The sequence below is a fragment of the Rhinatrema bivittatum genome, chromosome 15, assembly GCF_901001135.1.
Source record: "Rhinatrema bivittatum chromosome 15, aRhiBiv1.1, whole genome shotgun sequence".
Lineage (NCBI taxonomy): Eukaryota > Metazoa > Chordata > Amphibia > Gymnophiona > Rhinatrematidae > Rhinatrema > Rhinatrema bivittatum.
Genome location: NC_042629.1, coordinates 57,341,740 through 57,362,818, shown reverse-complemented (window position 1 = coordinate 57,362,818; position 21,079 = coordinate 57,341,740). Strand labels below are relative to the sequence as shown.

Sequence of the window (21,079 nt, the reverse complement as noted above, 5' to 3'; positions counted from 1 at the left end):
TTTGTCTACTTGGAATAAGGGCCAGCGGGGCGAGACAACACATCCAGCTCACATGGAGCAGTGATGCAGCAGAATCAAGTTCTCCGAGAGAGGTAACCAGGTGGACCAGCATGGAGTGGTGGTGGAGCTTGGGTACACCCTCAGTAATTAGGGGGAGGTAGCAGTTGTCTATAGCACAGGATTTTCCAGCCCTCTCAAGCAGGCACACTTAACCAGTCAGGTTTTCAGGCTATCCGGAATAAATATGGATGAGAGAGATTTGCAGACATTGAAGACTCGGTGTCTACATATCTGTCTCATGCATATTCATTGTGGCAATCCTGAAAACCCAACAGGCTAGGTGTGCCTTCAGGAGAGGGCTGAGAAACGCTGTTTTTAGCGTGGGTGGCGGGATAGCTTGTGTACACTCTTCAGCTAATTGCAAAAAGACTGAACTCCTGCAGGCGGTCAGGCTTGTATGGCTAACAGCTGGGAGATGTTCTTAACACAAAGGGTGGTGGTAAAGGCAAGGAAGATTCATGACGAGGCTTGGAGCACTGTAGACAGGGTCACCTGGGCAGGTAGACTATGGGAAGTTATTGCTATCCCTGGGAGGGAGTAACAGGAATTAGATCTACTTCGTGGGATCTGCCGGCTACTTGTGACCCCGAATGGTCACCGTCAGAGCCAAGATGCTGGGTTTGATGGACCTTGGTCTGACCCAGAATGACTTGTCTTATGTTCTGAACTGGTAAGTCCATGCAGTTACTGACGCTCGAATACTTTGTTCTGCTTTTCCCATAATCTATTTTCAAAAATGCAAGTCGTGATACTGTTTGCTAACCAAAGAAAGATGTACTTAAACTGAGTGTCTTCCTGAGATCACTTTTATATTCTCCCATGCCAATATGAATACTAGAACTTAAAAACCAAATCTAAGAAATGGGAGCTAATCACCATTATTATTGGTTTCCTTAATTTAAAAAAAAAAAAAAATCTCTGGAAACCTTTTACAGTTCTTTTAAACAGACACATTGTTGGGATGTTTCTGAGTACTAGTAATTGGCTTTGATATCTTGGCATGATTTAAGGAGCATTTAACGGTATCAGCAAAGCCCTTCTGTGTTACTCCACAAGAGTCATCCCGTCTTCCCTGTCATCCTCCTTATACCTAAAACGTTCACAGTTTGTACCTTTTTTACAGATTTTTCATTAATGTGCAAATAACCCCCTCCCCCCCCCCCATACATCAGCCAATGTTTCATCGTTCTTTTGATTTACACATTAATGAAATCTTCTTCAATACAAACTGTGAAAGATATTAGTGATACATTACAGGAGGATCTTGTGAGACTGGAAGATTGGGCATCAAAATGGCAGATGAAATTTAATGTGGACAAGTGCAAGGTGTTGCATATATGGGAAAAATAACCCATGCTATAGTTACACGATTTAGGTTCCATATTAGGAGCTACCACCCAGGAAAGAGATCTAGGCATCTTAGTGGATAACATGTTGAAATCGTCGGTTCAGTGTGCTGCAGCAGTCAAAAAAGCAAACAGAATGTTGGGAATTATTAGGAAGGGAATGATGAATAAAACGGAAAATGTCATAATGCCTCTGTATCGCTCCATGGTGAGACCGCACCTGGAATACTGTGTACAATTATGGTCGCCGCATCTCAAAAAAGATATAGTTGTGATGGAGAAGGTACAGAGAAGGCGACCAAAATGATAAAGGGGATGGAACAGCTCCCCTATGAGGAAAGGCTGAAGAGGTTAGGGCTGTTCAGCTTAGAGAGGAGATGGCCGAGGGGGGGATATGATAGAGGTCTTTAAGATCATGAGAGGTCTTGAAGTAGATATGAATCGGTTATTTACACTTTCGAATAATTGAAGGACTAGGGGACATTCCATGAAGTTAGCAAGTAACACATTTAAGACTAATCTGAGGAAATTCTTTTTCACCCAATGCACAATTAAGCTCTGGAATTTGTTGCCAGAGGATGTGGTTAGTGCAGTTAGTTTAGTTGGGTTTAAAAAAGGTTTAGATAAGTTCTTGGAGGAGAAGTCCATTACCTGCTATTGATCAGTTGATTTAGGGAATAGCCCCTGCTATTACTGGCATCAGTAGCATGGGATCTTCTTGGTGTTTGGGTACTTGCCATGTTCTTGTGGCCTGGTTTGGCTTCTGTTGGAAACAGGATGCTGGGCTTGATGGACCCTTGGTCTGACCCAGCATGGCAATTTCTTATGTTCTTATAGTATCTTCTCTTAACAACGCATCAAAACCAATTACTATTGTTTTAGTATTTGAAAGGTTAAATAACTGTCCAATTCCACCCCACTCATGATTTTATAAACTTCTATCATGTGCCCTTTCCAAGCTGAAGGGACCTAACCTGCGTAGCTTTATCATTTCTGTCACCCTCTTCTCCACCTTTTCTAGTTCTGCTATGTCTTTTTTTGAGATGAGGTGACCAGAACTGCACACAGTCCTCAAGGTAAGGTGGCACCATGAATTGATCCAGAGGTAATATATTTTCCATTTTATTCTCCAGCACTGACATTCCCAGTCATTCGTGCCTTACTGCTCAAGGCCTAGACTCCTTCAGATCTGGTGAGGGTCAAGGGTGTGCAATTGTTGGTCAGGTTTGGTTTTCAGAATGGATATCAAAACTATATCTCCTGGTTTAGCTTGGCCTATGTAGCCCTGAGTCATCAGGTGACCCAGCATTTGGTGATCTTTGTGAATGAAACTGTGGTAACCTCAATCCAATGGATAGCAAGAAAGAAATCGTTCACTTCCTAGAGGTGATTATCATCCTTCCAGAGCAGGGCTGATGTAAACGGTCAAGGGCATTTTATTTCGTTTGTATAAAGAGAAGAAATAATACAAAAAATGTACCTCTTCATAGAGAGAGTCTCACAGGAAATGGTACATCTTAGCATTCATCCCTTTTCAGTATCAGTTCGGAATAGAATTGCCATCTGGCTCCATTTTTTTAATTTTTTTAAAGGATAGGAGCAACTGCCACTCCATGCAGGATACCCCCAAACCTTCTGTTAAGGGAAGGGTTCGAGGGGAACTCAGAACTACAAGTTCACGCAATCAACGGAAGGGGGGGGGGGGGGGGGAATAAAACCAGGCCTGGATCAAGATATCCAGAAAAAAAGGGGGTCTGCAGACTTAGTCCTGAGTCCATATGTATGGTCGCTGGGTTTTTTTTTTTCGGGTGGCTGCCCACAACCCAGACAAGGAAACATTCTAACCCACAAACTGAGCAGCTTCCTCATACCTCCAGGCGTTGAGTATGCGAATATCCCAGGGTGTGAGCTGAAAGGAGGAGGTGTCAACCCCTGAAGGACCCTGGGGGCTGGGAATTCCGAAAAAATCTTTGCAGCATCTCAGGGCCTAGATTAGCCCGTGGTCTGCCGGGCTCTGGCCCTTCCCAACCCTGCCTCCCGCAGAAACTTTCAATTTCAGCCGCAGGGATGAACGCCAACGAGGAAAGTAACCACTGCCACCAGGACCCCAGCCCAGCCGGGCGTTGGTGCCTTTGTTTACAACGGCGGAAACTTGCTGCATGTTTATGTCTCTACCCAATTGGAATTTGTGATGCTTATCCCCCCATGTATAACAACCAGTGGGGTCACAGGAAGGGAATGTCCAACGGCAGGCATTAATTTCTGAGCAGTCCGAAAAAAGTGTACAGAAAAGCAAAAAAAAAATACTGTTTTCTGTATTCCTCTGACCTAATATCCTGGCGATATTACGTCGAGGGAACCAAAAGTTTAAAAAAAAAAAATCATTGGCATAAGTACAGCCTCCTCTCCTGGGCTTCCGCTGCTAAGTAGCGTGAGCCCTCATTTAAATATGGTTATCGCGCGCCCAGAAGAGCTGGCTGGGCGCGCGTTAGGAAAGCGTCCATTTTCCTGCGCACTTTACTGAATCGGCCTGAAAGTGCTCATTGTTACCCTTTAGGATTAGGGAGGAATTTGTTAGTTATAGTCGCTGCTTACATATTGCATTTGCTATTTTTTCTAGGAGGAAAAATACACCTTACTTTGTGGAGTTCGTAATCTTTATTTATTTATTTATATTCTTTTTTTATACCGAAATATAGCATAGTGCCTTCATTCCGGTTTACAGTGTAACAACAAATTCATACAATGAACAGTTATAAAATTATAAATATAACACCAAATAAAGATAGAATATATATATATATATATAAAACATCTCAGCAGAAGCAGATTATAACATGTTAGAATGAAGGTGTTGTGAAAGGTATATATAGATCATATCATTCTGTGTATGATTGTCTAAACAACCATGTTTTTAATTCTTTTTTGAAGTTTTTGGGATCTTTGATGGAGCTTAGGTATCCTGGGATAGAGTTCCATTCTTTTGGTCCAGCTATAGAGAAGGCTCTATGTCTCGTATAGGATTGCTTCCTTGTTTTAATGTAAGGGCCTCTATTTTGAATGTTTGTTTTTTTTTTCTCAGTTGTGGTATTTTGGTTATTATCTTTTTTTGTCGTTATGATTTTAAAGAAGATGATTCTGTAACTCCCTGCATAGCGGGACACTGGGCACACAGACTTTGCCAAGGATCTGCATTGCAAATTTACGCACAGACCTCTGCTTTGAACCTCCTTAGGTAATGGGCAGAATGTGTGCACAGATAACATCGTGTAAGGTTACTTCTCCTCTTCAGAGGGCGCAGACTTACATACATGCACTTCTGCCCTGTGCGTCCTTTGTGAATGCAGAAAGTCTGCACATAAGTTCCAATTCTGCCCCGGAACGCCTCTCTGCACTTTCAAGTGAATTTTCAAAGGAGTTACGCACGTAAATGTAACAAAAGCCATTCCCCGTGAGTAATGTGCACTTATGCCCATAAATCATATGGACAATCAATGGCACATACTGTGGCAATTTTTAAAAAATCCACTTACATAGGTAAAGTGCATTTACACGTGGAAAACCCAATTTTAAGCACGTAAAAAGCTTTTTAAAATGTACTTATCGAGTTTTATATACCCTCATTCGGTTTCGTCATAATAATGCCAAGGTTACAAGGTTAAGGGGGATAAACAGGGTTTCCAAAAGGTTCAAACTGTTGTTAAACAGAGGGGTATCATATGCAAGTTACTTACTGTTCAGTTTACCTTTCACTTCTTAGTTGTGATAAGTTCCATTTATTCTTCAGGTTGGAGTGGAGGGTGATGTTGTTCATTGGGTGAGTTGGTATGCTTTGTTGAACATCCATGTTTTTAGGTTTTCTTGAGTTCTGAGTTCAGTTGGGAGTGAGTTCCAGAGTTCTGGGCTACCTAGGGAGATTGCTCTCTTTTGGGTTGAGGTGAGTTGATTGGAACCCGTAGGTGGGGTATTTAGAACTCCCTTAGTTGCTGATCTAAAGTTTCTGTTTGGGGTATGCAGGCCCTTTGCGGGCAAGTACACTTGTAAGAGGATTATGCACCTATGTTTATGTGCACAGAGCCTTGGACTATTTTAGTACAGGCACATATACACACAAAACCAGATTTCATAAATGGTTTAAAAAAATGACCCCTTTAAAGCTTATGTGGCATAGTTTTAATTATTGTTAATGCAGCTGCAATATTACTTACGGAATGTTATCAAATTGTATTTTGTTTGTTGTAAATCGTAATCCACTTTCAGCCTGAAAAGGCAGAATATAAATGTTAAATTCTCATTAGAAAAGAAATATAAAAATGTAAATGGGGGCTGAGAAACTAGCCAGGGAACCCACACACTTCCTCCTAGGCAAACCTGCCCTTGTCCAGCAGCTGAGGATGGAGAAGCCGGAGGTCCCCACCTATTCACTTCCCACGGTAAGTACATTTCAGCCATAACTTTGCTACTGAGCTGAAACTGCCTCTTTAGACGTTGTAAGAAATAGCAGTCCAAGGTCACTCCTTAAGACTCAGGAATCTTTGTAGGCTGGGATGCCTTTTATAGGAGAGTGAAAAAGACGTTGTTGTACATGAGCTTTTGAGAACACAGAGCCTGTCTTCAGATACAAGGCCTTGAAATCTCATGTGATGACATTTATTTGTATAGCACTGCTGGCCATCCACCATGCTCTAGAATGGTGAATAGTATTCAGATGTAAAAAGTCCCCGCCCCAAAGAGCTTACAATTTAAGTGGGTACCTGAGACAAAAGAAGAGAGAGTGTCTTGCCCAAGTCACAGGATCTGAGCCTGGTTTCCCTGTCCATTAGCCCAACGACTAGGCCACTTCTTCTGGCACAACATTTCTTGTCTTTCATAAGCCTCTCGCAGCTTACACAGTTTTCCAGTTTCCTCCAGGACCAATAGGGCTGCTAGGCCTGCACTGCAAGCTGAAGAAGCAGGAGAGATTGCTTAGGGCTTGCAGTCAGGGGGTTACCATCGTACCACCTCCACCGAGGGCACCAACCACCATCACTTGCCTTCCAAGCTCGCTGGCTTCACTAACCCGGTAGATTTTTTTTCTGATTGCTTTCTTTTCAGACAAGAAGCAGAAATGTTAAGTAATTGTGATGTTATTAGATGTTATGGCACTGATATCTAGTGAGGAGGAGGGATGTTGGGATGTGGGAGACTTGGAAGGGCTGCTCTATCTCTCTTACCATCCCCCAGAACAAAAACTGCAGCCCTAGCACCACGGATCAAGGTGCGGCCCAGGACCCCCGTGGAATGCTGCGGCTAGGGTTACCATTGTTTTCCATGGGAGAGGGGTCAGCAGGACTTCCGAGGAATCTACTTCAAAGCCCCCCACCCCTGAAACCTGATTCAAGGATGCAGGAAGTGAGTGCTGCCACCTTCCCACTTAGAAGAAACCACAGACTGATAAAAGGCAGCTGAATACAGACAGGACCTCTTCCTGCAGGAAGCTCTTTAAGACTTCAATCGCCCAGAGGATCCTAGCAGGAGTTAAGAGAGCTGAGGAACGGAGGTTTCTGTGCCCACCTGAAAGAGGGAAGGAGAAACAAATTATACTCTCGCCCATGGCTCTGATCTATGACTGGAAATACGACAGGGCTGGCATTCCACGAGGAATACAGTAATATTTTGTGACAGAGCCGCCCACCTTGGCCACTCGGGTTTATTGCTTTTGCAGACAGGCCTTGTGCCCAGTAATCTCTATCCCCTCCCTGCACAGGTAATGTGCCTTGTGCGTGAACTGTCTTTGTACCGGGTTGCGTGCGTCTGCCAATGATGATGACGACAGCTGAGAGAGGTTATTGAATTCTGGAGGGATCCCTGGGCACACAGCCAGAATCACACTGTCCGGATCTGCTTTCCCCGGCGTCTTTTCCTTCTCTCACCCGTGATCACTCAGATTACAAGTAACTGCTTGGTGCTGCCGGTTACTTGAAAGCAGGACTAATTTTGTTTTAAGTTCTGCTTTTGTATGGTACAAAGGAAGACGGCTAAAGAACACCTTCTCTGGCTCTAGTGCAACCTCTTTAGGTCTTATTCCTAGGTCAGCTCTCCTTTGACTCTTGCAAATAGTTCTTATGTTTTTAAATGTATTAGCCTACATTCCAAAGAGAAAGAAGGCTTGGGAGACTGCCGTGTGTGGGTGTGGGTGTCCTCTACCCAATATTTCTCTGTTTGGTGTCCTGCTGACACAAAATTTAGAGGATATATCTAGGAGAACAAGAGGATTCTGATGGGTGAAGTGGATTTTTTTTTTATTCAGACAGGTGCATCCCTGAAAGCAGGTTGGATTAGTTCTGGGTAGAACTTCTTGGTTTTAGAAAAAAAGGTACCGTACTGTATTTTAAAGTCTTTTCCCCTCAGGGCCAGTGGGTGGACTAGGCAGCAGAGGTAGGACTAAGCTGGGATGGATCAGGCCAAACAATGGGCCGGGTGGCCTCACTTACTGCGGCCCAAAAGAAAGGAGGCAGCAATGGAACTTAACGGATGATGAGGAACCTGTGTCCACCCATCACCTCCGGTGTCACGCAGCACCTGTGCCAATGGTTCTCCAGCATGCACAGTCACAGACATAGCAGAAGACCGGGTGCAAAGGCGCGCATGCTCCCTGCGGCAGGCATGCAACAAGGAATTAAGAACCCAGCTGACCGCAAGAGTAGTGCAGTAGGGAGGAGAAGGATGGCCAGCTGCTTTTGAGGCCTGCCACTGCCTTCGCTTCCAGCGCCTGCCGCCGCACTCACACTCCAATGCAGACACCGGCTGGCCCGGCTCCAGGCGAGATGGAAATGCTCTGCTAGGAGCACCCCTGATATAAGGGGAGGGCAAATTCTGAGGAATTAGAGCAGGAAGGTATTACTGCAATGAGGGGGCGGGCAAAGGGAGAGGTGAAGAGAGTAGAGGATGCTGCTGTTGGGGTTGGGAGAGGGGCATGGCTGAAGTTTTTGCCTGGGGCATCTAATCCCCTTGCACTAGCCCTGTGTGAGGATTGTTGAGCAGGCTTCCCTCTCCTGGAGTTAGAAACCCTGCCGACTCCAGCTTTTCTGAAGTAATATACACTTTATTCACCATACACAGTACTGAGAACCACTCCCTACCTTTGCAGTACTTGGCTCTCCCTGCTGTCTTGCCTGGGCCTACATTCTTATTCCTGGCAGCTGGTCCCACCCTCTCTAGCCTCTTCCCTTCCCTCACAGGGTCCCTCCCACAGAGCTTTCTCCCTCTGTGTGGTTTAAGGTTGTCCAGACTTCTAGCCTGGTCCTGCACATACAAACGGGAAAATGGGGGGTCACTCCACTCTGTTACAGCTTTGGTCCCAGCGACACTACTTCCCCCCCCCCCCCCCCCGGATCCCATCCAGGGAAGTACCACACACCCCACTTCCCTTTATCTGGCCTTCCATCAGCTAAGCTCAGGGATGGGGATCTAGGGTCGTGCTCACCCCCCACACCTTAGGGACACTGCAGACAGTGCTGAGAGTACCACCCACTGCGGTCCTCGCCCAGTGTACACCCTCGGTCCTTTGTCTGAGCCCATTTTATCCTCTGGGTTCCACTCCCACCTAGCGGGATTCCTTGAACTGGCTGCAGGACTTGCAGTGAGTACTCTTCAGTCATCTTCATGATGATTTGTGCCTCCTCTGCACCTTCGCGACCTGCACCCGCTCGCGATTCCATCGCGGACTCACTTCCCTGCCACGCGTTGGCTCCTCTGCACTCCCTCTCCCTAGGGACTCCCTGGCCTCTGTGGACTCTTCAGTTGCCCTCTTGGCAGTGCCTCTCTCAGGCTCCTCCATACTGCTTCTCACAAACCATCCGGTACTGCCCCCATCTGGGCCGTCTGGGTTGCCCTCCCCAGGGCTCCCTGTGACCCCTCCCCTAACTCAGGGTTGTTCACAGCCCCCTTCCCTGAGCTTCGCACTGCAGCAGTTTCTTGGCTCCCGGTAGCATTTGGGCACCCTGCAGGGTCTTCTTCGGGACCTCCTGCAGCACCAACCTCAGGTAATACAGTCAGTGTAAAGTGGGCCTGGGCTCCAGCCCCATCGCTGCTTTCTGCTGCAAACAGCTGCTGCGCTTCTTCAGCTTCCAGGAGCCCCTCTGCCTTCTCTGGCTTCAGTGCGGGGCGGCTGGGAGTTTTTCTCAATTCGTTTACTAGCATAGTGTTCTCTGTGGAGAGTTGCCTTAGCTCCCTCTCCATTTGGGATGCCTCTGCTGCAATTTCTCGTACTTCAGTGACCAGCTGCCGCCATTTCCTTCTGCCTTCCTCTCACCGGGCATCTATGGTATCTGGGAGTGTCTTCACTGGTCCCACTGGCCTAGCTAACCTTTCCATCTGCCAGGCTTCCAGTCTCAGGTTCTCCCTCTGCTGGATCTTGGGACTGGGGAATTCCTACCAAGCCCACTGGCTTCTCTTTTTCTCACCTGCACTGCACTGGATCCAGGCTAGCTGTTCTGGGCTACTACCAGGCCTCTAGCAGCTGTGCTTGCTAGCCGTTTCACTTTCTGCTTGGGCCCTGCCCTATCCCAGCCCCAGTGCATGACGGCTTTTCTCTTTCTTTTTTCCTTTAAAAAAAAAAAAGGTAGAAAAAATCCTGCCTCACTGGCACTAACTACACTGTGGAGCAAAAGCCCTAAACTCCGGACAAAGCTTGCCTCTTTAGTCCACAAAACAAACGTAATCCTGCCTAGCTAAGCTAATCCTGCCTAAGTAAAGGCAGCTCTTTTTTTTTTCTTTTTTCAGTGCTCTGCTACCCCAGCAGCACTGCTCTGCTTCGGTGTGCTCTCAGAGCCACACGCTTTTGCCTCCAAATGCTTGGCAGGTTACCCAACTAACTTTTTTTTCCCACAGATAAGCAGGCTGGATTAGCCATGCTGTGTGGGAACTTCTTCCGGGATGGCTGAGGCAGAGCTTCACTAGCTGACAGAGCTTTGCTCCGTGTGAGGCTGCACGTGCTTTCCCGCATGGCTCCATCTTCCTCTCAGTCTTCTTCTTCCACGCTACAGGCTGCACGTGAAGCTGTTTTTCTCCCCTCTGCTTGTGTTTTTTTTTTTTTTCCACAGTCCTCCCTTGGAGGTGTGGGTTCAAATCCCACTTCTGACACCATATTATGAGGATGACTGAGCAGGCTTCACCCTCCTGGAGTCAGAAACCACACTCACTCCAGCTTTTCTGAAGTAAAATACACTTTATTCAACAACAAACAAACACAGTACTGAGAACCACTGCCTGGCTTTGCAGTATTCAGCTCTCCCTGCTGTCTTGGATAGAATAGATTAACAGGAGCTGCCTCTGCTGGAGACTGGGGGCTGTCGAATCCAGAGGTCTTACACCCACCCACCCTCTGGCCTCTTCCCTGCCCCTAGAGCTATCTCCCTCTGTGGGGTTTAAGGTGGACCAGGTTTCTAATGTGATCCTGCACATACAAACAGGGTCACTCCATTACTCCCTGCTTTCCCTGAGTCCATGCATCAGTTCTGCATGCTGCATTAATGCTTTCCCACTATCAGTTTAATTAATGCATGGAGACTTAGCACAGAAATACCCCTGTTGACTCATGTTCACAGGAGGAGGAGTTTGCAAAGACTGTACATAGGAACATAAGATATGGCATACTGGGTCAGACCAAGGGTCCATCAAGCCCAGTATCCTGTTTCCAACAGTGGCCAATCCAAGTCAAACGTACCTGGCACATACCCAAACATTAGATAAATCATAAGCTACTGTAAACACTAGTTTGCATTTCTACAGCCATAAAATAAAAATTGAAATTAAAAAAAGATGGCTCATAAGTAAGTTGACAGTTAATCATTATCAGGTTTTCTTTAAATTAATACTGGTTTTGTTTATTTTAAAACAGGAGATTTTGTTTTTCCACTTTGCCCAGGTCTCAATTTTGTGTCCCTAGTGGGTGGCAGGGTAGGATGTTAACCTCCCTCTGGTACAGGTTCTCAGAAAGCCAGGAAAGAACAGTCCTCAGTATCTGGCTTCAGCCTTACGGTTGATCTTAACCAAAAAGAGATGGCCACTGTTTTAAGCTTGAGGCTCACTTGTTTTTCTGCATCAGACCTTTACTTTTATTTTTCAATATAAAAACATGTGAGGAGGAAGGGGAGCTCTGTCTGAGATGCTGGGGTAAAAACTCAAATGCTCTCTGCATGCTGAGAGGGGGCCTCAGTCACACATTCCACTTGAAGGCTGAAAATACCCCAAACATGTCATAGCCAACCAGAAAAGACAGCAGAAGGTCTGCCCTTTTCCAACAGTCTCTTATTAACAGACAGCGAAGCAGATGTAGGGAGGAATTAGTATGTATGGGAAAATACTTACTAAATCTAGCCAAGCATGTTATTAAAAATAAATTAAGGACTTGTAAAGTGCCATCCTGTGTGAAATTTAGAGAGTCTGAGTGGTAGCTAACAGGGACTCACCCATAAGGAATGTGATGCTTGCATGACCCACAACTTGGCGAAGTTTATGAGATCATAAAATGTTCCAGATTCGATAACAGCAGAGAGGAGAGAGCGAGGCCGGCCTTGTGGAGCAGTGCTTGCTGCACAGAGCGGGGAGTCCCTGAGGCTGGAAATTCAATGCCACTGCTGCCGCTCATCCCCAGAATGTCATAGCCAAAGGGCAGACAGGATTATGTAATCACCTATCTCAAATCAGTTTTAGTAAAATGAATGTGCCAGCCTGCACTGCTGTGGCTTCAAATCCAGGACTTTGGGGGGGGTTTTAAGGTATTTTAAATTTTATTTTAGGGGGTAGGGTGTAGTATTTTCTACCTCAGATCCAAGTCACTCAACTTCTCTGGGCTCAAAATTTGGATTCTGATTTACTCCCTCTCGTTCTGGTTGGACCTAAGGAAGGGAGTGTGAACACTAGAAAGTTAATCAAGAAATATATTCGGTTAATCCAAAAAAGGGTGCGGCCTGATCTCTGCTTGGTTTGTCGACCTTTATTTCTGTATCTTCAAGTGGAGAAACAGGGCAACTGGACTAATTTTTTCACACGGACAGGGAATGGGGAGAAGCCTTTACGATCAGGCCCCCCTATACTGCTCCCTGTTTGGTGCTGCAGGGCTTTCTTTGAATGGCAGTGCTAGACCCTAAGAGAGAAGGCAGCGGAGGAAGAGGGTTCAAGAGCTGGATGGCCAGAAAGAGAAGACAGACAGAGAGGGGACAGGTGAGAGGGATGTAATAAGGCGCCACCACCAGTGGGTGGCGATGGAGAGGGAAGCTTGGTAACTCAAGGCAGGCGCAGGGCCCTGGAAAGCGAGCAGAGTATTTCTGTCCCTGCCAGGGGAGCTGCCCCGTCGGTCCCGCAGGCGCTGCCTTTCCAAACGCGGCTACTTTTCCACACAAGTCAGCGCCGACCTCATCCGCCAGCTATCGCCTGCGGAGCCAAATATCTCAATAGGGCTCTCTGCGGCGGAGAAAGTGTTATTTATACTTTCAATAAATCCCCCCCGGTGGCTCAGTTCTAGTGCCAAGAGCCAGGCAGCCGCGGCGTGAGCCGGAGATACCTGCTGGCAGGGGATTAGGGGGAGGAGGAGGAGGAGGCGGCTCCGAGTGAGAGAGAGATCGGCTGCCATCACCTCCCGGATTTACACAAACGAGCAGAGGAAATCGCGCTGCGATCTGGCGCTTTAAGACTGAGCGTTACCCCCGCGGCTTTTCTGATTCAGGGCCCCTCGGCCCCTCCCTTTACAGCGGGCCCGCACGCGGCTGCTCCCTGCTGGATAATTGGGGGGGGGGGGGGGTCTGGGCTGGGCTGTGGCCGGTGACCTCCGATTATGGCCTGGAATTTGTCCCGGGATCGGCGGAACCTTTCCCCCGTTTTGTACGGGTGGGCGATTAGAAAACGAACAGCCCCCGCCCCCCCCCCCGGTTGGTGCGTCCTACGGAGGTTTAGAGCTGGACCAGAACCCGCAGTCACGGGGCGGGGGGGGCTCGTTCATTACCCACCCAAAAGTTCCCTGCGCTCTTTATTGCGTTATTATGCAATAATATCCGGCCACTGCTGATGAATGCAGTTATTATAAATTAGTTTTTTGGGGGCTTTTTGCACCCCCATCTCTACTTCTTATCAAGAGTGCAACGATGCTGGGGCCAGACAGACAGCCCTAAACTTTACAAAGCCCCGATGAAGTGCACATTCCTAAGTGCTTTATAACCGAGCGCTATTTATTTTTCTGACCAGGCCGAAAAATTCCCTCTCCCCTTGTTGCACTCACTGGGAGGGGACAATGGTTAGACCAGGGAGTGATCCGCTTATGTGAAGGTCTTGTTGGTTTTCAAAGTTGGGCCCGCTTTTTGATGACGGTAAGGTCTCGGGGCCTGCAATACAAAGGCTGCAGAAGTTAAATCACGATTATGGAGTTTCTCACGACATGAACGCTTGTAGATGTAGTAACAGTGTAATAGCCGCAGAAAAAGACCAAATGGTCCATCCAGTCTGCCCAACAGGTTTTCTTATATGGTAGAAATTGCCGCTCTGTGCAGGATACCCCCCCCCCCTCAAGCCTTATATTAAGGATAATAATATTTACAATCAAAATTAAGCAACTGTCAAGCCCATAACAAAATTACCGCTAGCGAGGTTTTTAAGGGGCGAGCATCCTCGGTAATTCAGACGATGCTACTTGAATCTGCTTTGCTTTCAGACTTGGCGGTAGGAACAGTCCTGCCCTTTTTTTCCTCTATGTCTGGGTATGGTCACTTGAGACCCTAAACATGGGAGCCCGGTGCTGGCTGTCTTCTGAATCCGGTTTAAAGTGCCTTCGCTGCTGGTGTGTTGCATTCTGCTTTTTCCGGCTTTAATATCCTGCTTGCAAGATTCATCTTGGCACCTAGACCCACCTGAACGAGCTCAGGTCCAGACCTCCAGTTTGGGAGCCTCTTTTTCCGTTGCAAGGACCTTTGGAGGAACAGAAGCTCTGCTTTTCTGTCTCATTCCTGTCCCGCCCCTCTAATACAGAGGTGGGGAATCTTATGGGCACAGACCATCATTTTAGTCGGACTTATATTCTGATCCCCTTCTTACTGAAGACCATAGGGGGGGGACCGGCCTGCCGGGCAGCCAGAGCTCGGCACCTCCAGAAATCTCCAGTCACCCAGTCCCTGCGAACAGCAGAAGCAGCCCATAACCGACGCCCGGCTGCAGGCTGGCGCTTCCGGCTTCAAGGTCATGTAAGTTGCTCTTGAAACGCTGGTTGACATGAATGGGGCCAAAGAAAGCCAAACTGCTTTCCTTGCCGGAAGCAGAGACCCCCGGAGCAGCAGGTGTCTATGCTCCCCCCCCCCCCCCGGGGTGAAAGGCTGCCCCACTGAAGGCACCCCCCGCTGTTAACATCAGTAACAACGAAGAGAACGACCCAGCACACCCCTAAAACGGTCACTGCCATCAAAGGGATTCTTATTTTTTTTTTTTTACCTGCCTGCGAGAATGCTGAAAACAAAAGATCAAGATCTTTCCTGCAGTCATTCAAGGCCTGGTCTGGCAGGTGCAGTTGTGAGCCAAGGCGTGCGATAAACTGCAGGAATTCAGAGGGGAGATCAAAGAGGAGCGGGGGGGGGGGGGGGGCGAGCCTGAGCAGAAAGCCCCCGGGACAGGAGGCTGCACGGCTCGCGCCGCTTGCCGGGCTTCCTGTGCACCAGCCCTCTCGTCCGGGGTTTGCCTGTCCCTTTAACGCCGCCTCGCGGGACCCGTGCCTCCTTAGCCCCGCCCACTCCTGGGCACTGCTGCGGGAGGGGAGCGAGTGACGTCAGCCGGAGGCATGAATGAACCGGGCCGAAGTTCCCAGCGAGTTACATTAAGTTTTAGTAACTGGAGCGAGAGGCAGCGCAGGAGGCAGCCGCAGCCCCCAGCCCCATCATCATCGCGGCGACGATGGCCCCCCCCACCACCACCGGAGGCATGACCGTCCCTTTACTCTGCGCCTTATTTATCAGCAACGTATTTATTTCCCTGCAGACGAAGGAAGGTAAGGGCATCGTTTTGAGGATTTCTTTTTCTGAAGGTGGAGGGGGGGGGACTTGTCTGCTTGAAATGTTTCTCGCCAGGTGCCGTGGGAATGCGCTGGGTCCCGGGGAGCGGGCCCCACCGGGGTGCACTGGTATTTCGGTACTTGTGGATGATTCCTCCCCCCCCCCCCCACCTGGAGAGATTTGGAAAGTGGGTTGGGGGGGGGTTGAGATTTGGTCGGAATGTCCTTTTTTTCTGGCTGAAGATCTGATGCGCTCTTTCGTTTCGGATTCGCGCGACTTTTCCCGATCTCTTTAGCTCCTTTCCTAAACAAAACAAAAAAAAATACAGCAAGAATATCGGGATTTTAAAAAAAAGTGCGTTTACATTTTTCTTTCTGTAAGTAACGATGGTTGGAAAGCGAGGTGAGAGGGACGGGAGTCCGGCTGTAAGGCGCCCCCGAGGTTCTGCGGTGAGAGAGCGGAGGCTGCGCTGATACTCGGGAAGGAGACGTGAGAGGTGGTGGTGGGGGGTGGTGGGGACGTACCGGGGGGGGGTCGCCGCTCCTGGAAGGTGGAAGTGCTCGGGGCGGAGGCGCTGATTCACGCAGAGGAATGCACGCAGGAAGCGGGGATCGGCGGAGCCGCCTCCCTCCGCTTCAACGTTTCCTTCAAGTCGCCTGGGAAGGAAGAGTATCGGGCAGGCGATTTCCGCCGGCCAGGTCGCCACTGTCTTTCTTTTTCACCTTTTCGGTTGCGATCACGAGCTCAAGATCTCGAAGTTTTGCTCTGATGCCCGTAGCACATGGGAAACGTAGGGGCTGTTACAATAGTGTCTAACGGTGCGATAGGTTTTGTATGTGCATCAGACACGTATATTTGTGTGCATTTGAACTTTTGCACGATGCTAGCCACGCAGTGGTGAGAAAAACCAAAATCCTTTTCAAGGTGCAGAGCACACAGAAACCTAGCGAGGGATCGCCCTTGCACCGCTCTGCGTGTAGGAAGCGCACGAAGGGGTCACTGTTTTGCCGACTGCAACATTTCGCTTTCCTTAATGCTCGCCCATAGAGACTGAGTCCATTGTTGGCTAGTGACTGGGCCGGACGGTGGCCCTGTGAGGAGATCTGGCTTGGGTTGTGCAGGGTGCGCGGGACTCCTCTGGGTGACAAGTCCCGGATAAATTCAGCTCGTGTCGCTTTAAGTGTGGGGGAGGACCAGGCAGCGAGGCACCGTTCCTATTAATCTCCTCTCGTTACAATGCTCAGACGGGGCCGGGGGACCTGCGCCGCTGCAGATCATCGCGCGGAACCAAACCAGCCCACGTCCCAGGCCCGGAAGGGGGGGGGATGGGACGGGACCGGAGAATCGTCCGCTGCTAGAGTTGGTTGATCATTTTAACAGGAGGTTCAATCCTTCCCCAGAGAGTGGCGAGCGCTTGATTTTCTTATTGGCCCATTTATTTTTAGCCTGCTTTAGGTTCCATTTATTACCTGGCTTTATTCAAATAATATTCACCCAAGGTGGTGTACAACGACTTGAATTATGTGATCGGGAGCTAAAGGTCTCAGGATCGCTGTGCTTAACTTCATTTCACCAGGGGTTTGAGCGCACTGATGTAAGTTTGGGATTTGGAGGGAGTTTGGATTTTATTCTGGATCTCCTCCCTGCTGTGTTTTCTGATAGAAGAAGCATCCTGGACATACGATGCAATTAAGGGAGCAAGAGTTAATTGGCAGAAAGCAGTAGTGCTGACCTTTAGTTGTCCCCTACTACATGTACAGCAGGTGTCCACCAAACTGTAGTGGAACTGAAGAATAATTTGAATGTATGTAGCCCTTTCATAATTTTTTTTTTTTTTTTTTTTTACCAAATCCCAGAAGTAAGTGGGGAAACCTTTCAGAACTCTGCCTTTTTGGCCATTTCTGGGCTGGGTGACCACCACCACCCTCTGTGGACCTCCTATGGGAAGGGGCGGGAGAATAAAGGGGTCATACAAATTCAGTCCAGGTTTTACTCTCTCCCCCTTCACCTCCCTGCCCTCTAGTACACATTCCTGCAGTTCTGAGTTCCCTGGGTGGTAGGGCATTTGACCTCAGATCAAGTGGTCCCTGATTCAAATCCAGATAACCTCTTTCACAATGAGTATCCTTAGCCTCTGCTCTTTTGGATACTTGCCAGGTTTTTATATTTTGGATTGACCGCTGTGGGGAAAGAGGATGCTGAGCTTGATGGGGCCTCGGCTTGACCCAGTATGACAACTTCTTATGTTCTTATCTCCATGGGTGCACTCTGAGCAAAACCAGGCCTGCCTCAGCCGGTCCCCATGGCATGGAGTGCCGTGGGTAACTGACACTACTTCCTTCCTGTGTACAGCTCCTGATAGGAGACAAGCACTGCCTTTCTGCGTCCTACGTTTCAGTCCTGCAGTGAAGTCTGTGAAGGGAAGCACTGGGTAGAAAATCTCGTGGGCAAATTATATGGTCTTTATCCTATGGATAAGATTTAGGGCATCTGTGCAGGTAGCATCATAGATGCAGACATTAAAAGGAACTTTGTTTCATGCAGTGTGGATGTACAAACTTTCCATGGCTCAAGGATTGTTTTTTTTCCTGTTTCTGTACTGCTTCAGGGTATTTTACTGTGGGGGGTTTTTTTTCCTCTGAAGTTTATCCATTGTATGCACAAAAACTGCAGAGCTTAGCTCATAATCTTTTTTTTTTTTTTTTAAGAAAATAATAAAGCTTGTCCGGTCTCGGCTATGCCAGAGCAAGAAACTGAAATGGCTTGATTAACTACACAGGCAAAATATTGTTTGTGGAGAGAGGGGAAATCAACTGAACTAAAGATTTGGCTGTGCAAGAAATATTTTGTCTTCCCTGCCCAATGTGGTTCACTTCCTCTGGAGCTGGGCTCCTGTCCGAGCCATTTCAAGGCTGTGCTGTGAAAAAAAAAAAAAGGGGGGGGGAGGAGGAGAGAGAGGCACCTGAGTTGGTAGAGCTTGAATTGGGTGGGGTGGATGTGATTGAGAGGGTGGGGAGAGAGCAGCTGCCATCCCTCTGGACTGCCCTGGAGAGAGGGCAGCAGCCAGTTTCAGACTGGGAAGAGAGTGATAGCATGTTTCTGCTTAACTGTGCTCGGGGATAAAATACCAGCAAAAATCTGCTCGGAAGGGCAGAGCTGGGGGTTCTTCGCTGTAACTGGGGTGAGGGTGACTCTGTTTTCTGTAAATGCAGTATCGGTGATGGTGTTAATGTGCTGTATAGTGATCTCGAAAGGAACTTGGGAGGAGCAAGGAAAAGGGGAATCGTGTAAGGGGGGGGGGGGAACCCATCCTTTTTTAATGTTTTTTTTTTTTTTTTGCCAACCATTAGCCCAAGTTTGACAGTTGCTTTTTTTTTTTTTTTTTCCTGATCTGTTTAATCGTGCACGGTTTGGAAAGCGATTGTAACAGTGTTATGAATTGTGAGGGTTGTAACCTTCAGAGCACCACAGGCTGTAATTATCTGTCATTTTTTATCTTAATGCCAATTTAAGAATCCCACACTAACATGAAATACATTTTTTTTTTCTGCTCTTTCCAAAAACTTAATTCAGTGCATGGTTTAATGCCTTCCCTCCCTCCCATCCACGCCCATTCCCACATCCTTCCCACTCGGAGCCTAATATTCAGGTCTAGCCAATTTAGCAAATCCAGATTCTCCACGATTTTATATAATCCTCATCTAGAAGAGCTAATCTGTGACTTAGTGACTTAGTTCCCTCAGTGGTAGGGCATTTGATCTGAGGTCAAATGCCCTACCACTGAGGGAACTCAGAACTGCAGGCTGTGTGAGAGACCTTCCATGGTTAGCGTCTGTGCTCCCAGAGCATTGGGGAGGTTAAGTGACTTGCTCGGGAGTGGGGTGATCTGTGCTTCCCTGCTAGCCTGTGATGGGCTGCAACAGATGCTGCGTTTGACCTCCAGGGCCCACTGTCCATCATCCTCCCTCACAACGTGTACCATTTTTAAGACCCAGTTGGCCCTGGGGTTAGGTCATCATTCATGTCTTTCCCCTCCGTGTTCTAGTGCGGGGTTTGCATTGGCTTGCTCTGGCCAGTTCAAGGGCCGCCTAATGTAGTAGTCACTAGGGTTTCCTCAGGTTCCTTCCCTTTCTGGGCTTTAGGAAAACATCAGTCACCAGGGCCTGATGATTAAATGCTGCGTGTACGGATTAGATAAACCCCATTAAGCCGTTTTCCATACTTGTAGACCGACTTCGATAAACATGCACGCAGATGTATCTGTCCCACAAGAGTTTCTCATTTACAACTCTTTCTGAAGCCTTGACAATTGGCACTACCTTTCACAAAGTTTGAAACTTGTAGAAATTCATCCTCTTTCTGTATCTGTCACCAAGTGCTTTTTATTTTTCTGTTATTTACCATTTAAAAGAGTGTTAGGACGTGTTGGTCACTTTTTACTAGCTAAACATTGGTGGACAGATTAATAGCTTAGTTTGGTGGCATCCAGTCTCTGCCCTCCAGGAGTCTTGCTGGACAGCCTGTCCTCTCTGGGTGATGACCTTGGTGGTTTTGGTCCTTTCACCTTTGAGATGCACCCAATTCCTTCTGTCACTGAGTTTTAAGGAGCAGGTCTGCACCAGGAGAACTCGCTCTGCTTTAGTGCAGCAGTTCATATTGTGCCTCTGTAACACGAATACAAACTGGCAGACCCGCCGCAGGTGCCCTTTTATTGGTGCCTGGCAGGGTTTGCAGACTGGCAAAACAGAGTTTAATGGTAGGGAGCACAGAGACCTGAGATAAGAGTAATACTTCTGTTCGCCTCGGCGTCTGTCTGCCGGTGCTTTATGATCGGGGTACATTATTCTTATTGTCTGGTTGCGGTCAGGAGCAGCTATTGTCTAGCTCTGGAGATCCTGACCTGAATGATTTTGTTGGCCTTAAATGTGTTTCTTTCTCTGTTCTGCAGCATCAGGTCACAGTGGTGATAGTTGGTGGAACCCACAGACCAGACAAGATTAGGTTGCTTCAGCAGTTCCTGTGAATGTCACTGGGATGAGCAGCCCCATACCATCCACGTTAACTAAAGTTTCAGATCCACGCGTGCTGCCCTCACTAAATAGAACGTAGGACACAAACCTCTCCATTAAAGAAGTGCTTGGCAGACTTTTTCAGTGCTGCCTTGCCTTCTGCTTAGTACTTTTAGGGCCCTTCCTCCCAATATGGTAAAAAAAAAAAAAAATCCATATCTCTCCCTTCCTTCCCATTTTTCTCCCCCCATGATCCATCCTGCATGGAAGGGGAAGAGCTGGCTGGGTTCATGGCTAAACTCGGTAGGACACGAGCGGCTTTGTCTCCGAATGCTGACATTCATTTTGAAGATTAATATGAACTGGTGGGTGGACTGGCACCTGAGCTCTAAAGCTGCTTTACCCCTTCCACCACCTCCCCAGGATGTGAGTGAGGATTTGCTCTTTGCTTTGGGTCAGTGGCTGGGGATGGAGGAATTGGGGACCGGCCAGCGCAGTCCCGGGAGGCCAGAACTTCAGACACAGGAAGCTGACCCTCGGACATCCAGTCTTACGAAAATGATGTCCGTCCCTCGGACCCCCTGCCACTTGTCCCCCTCCCATACTGCTGGGTTTGGAACGAGGGTGCCCGGGGTGTTAGATTCTGGCTCGTTGC

The 21,079-nt window shown here is 48.0% G+C and overlaps 1 protein-coding gene across 2 annotated transcripts in view; it reads left to right on the top strand.

Moving 5' to 3' along the window:
* Positions 1-15,206: 15,206 nt before the first annotated feature.
* The window catches only part of EPHA2 (EPH receptor A2), a 55,040-nt gene continuing 49,167 nt past the window's right edge, over positions 15,207-21,079 (top strand). The window contains exon 1 of one of the 2 annotated variants that reach the window (XM_029578475.1): positions 15,207-15,411. In XM_029578475.1, the coding sequence (XP_029434335.1) occupies positions 15,318-15,411 (94 nt within the window). In that variant the 5' untranslated portion in view covers positions 15,207-15,317. Of the gene's footprint in view, positions 15,412-16,990; positions 17,010-21,079 lie in introns of those variants that run through there. The other variant, XM_029578476.1, reaches the window with a different exon arrangement.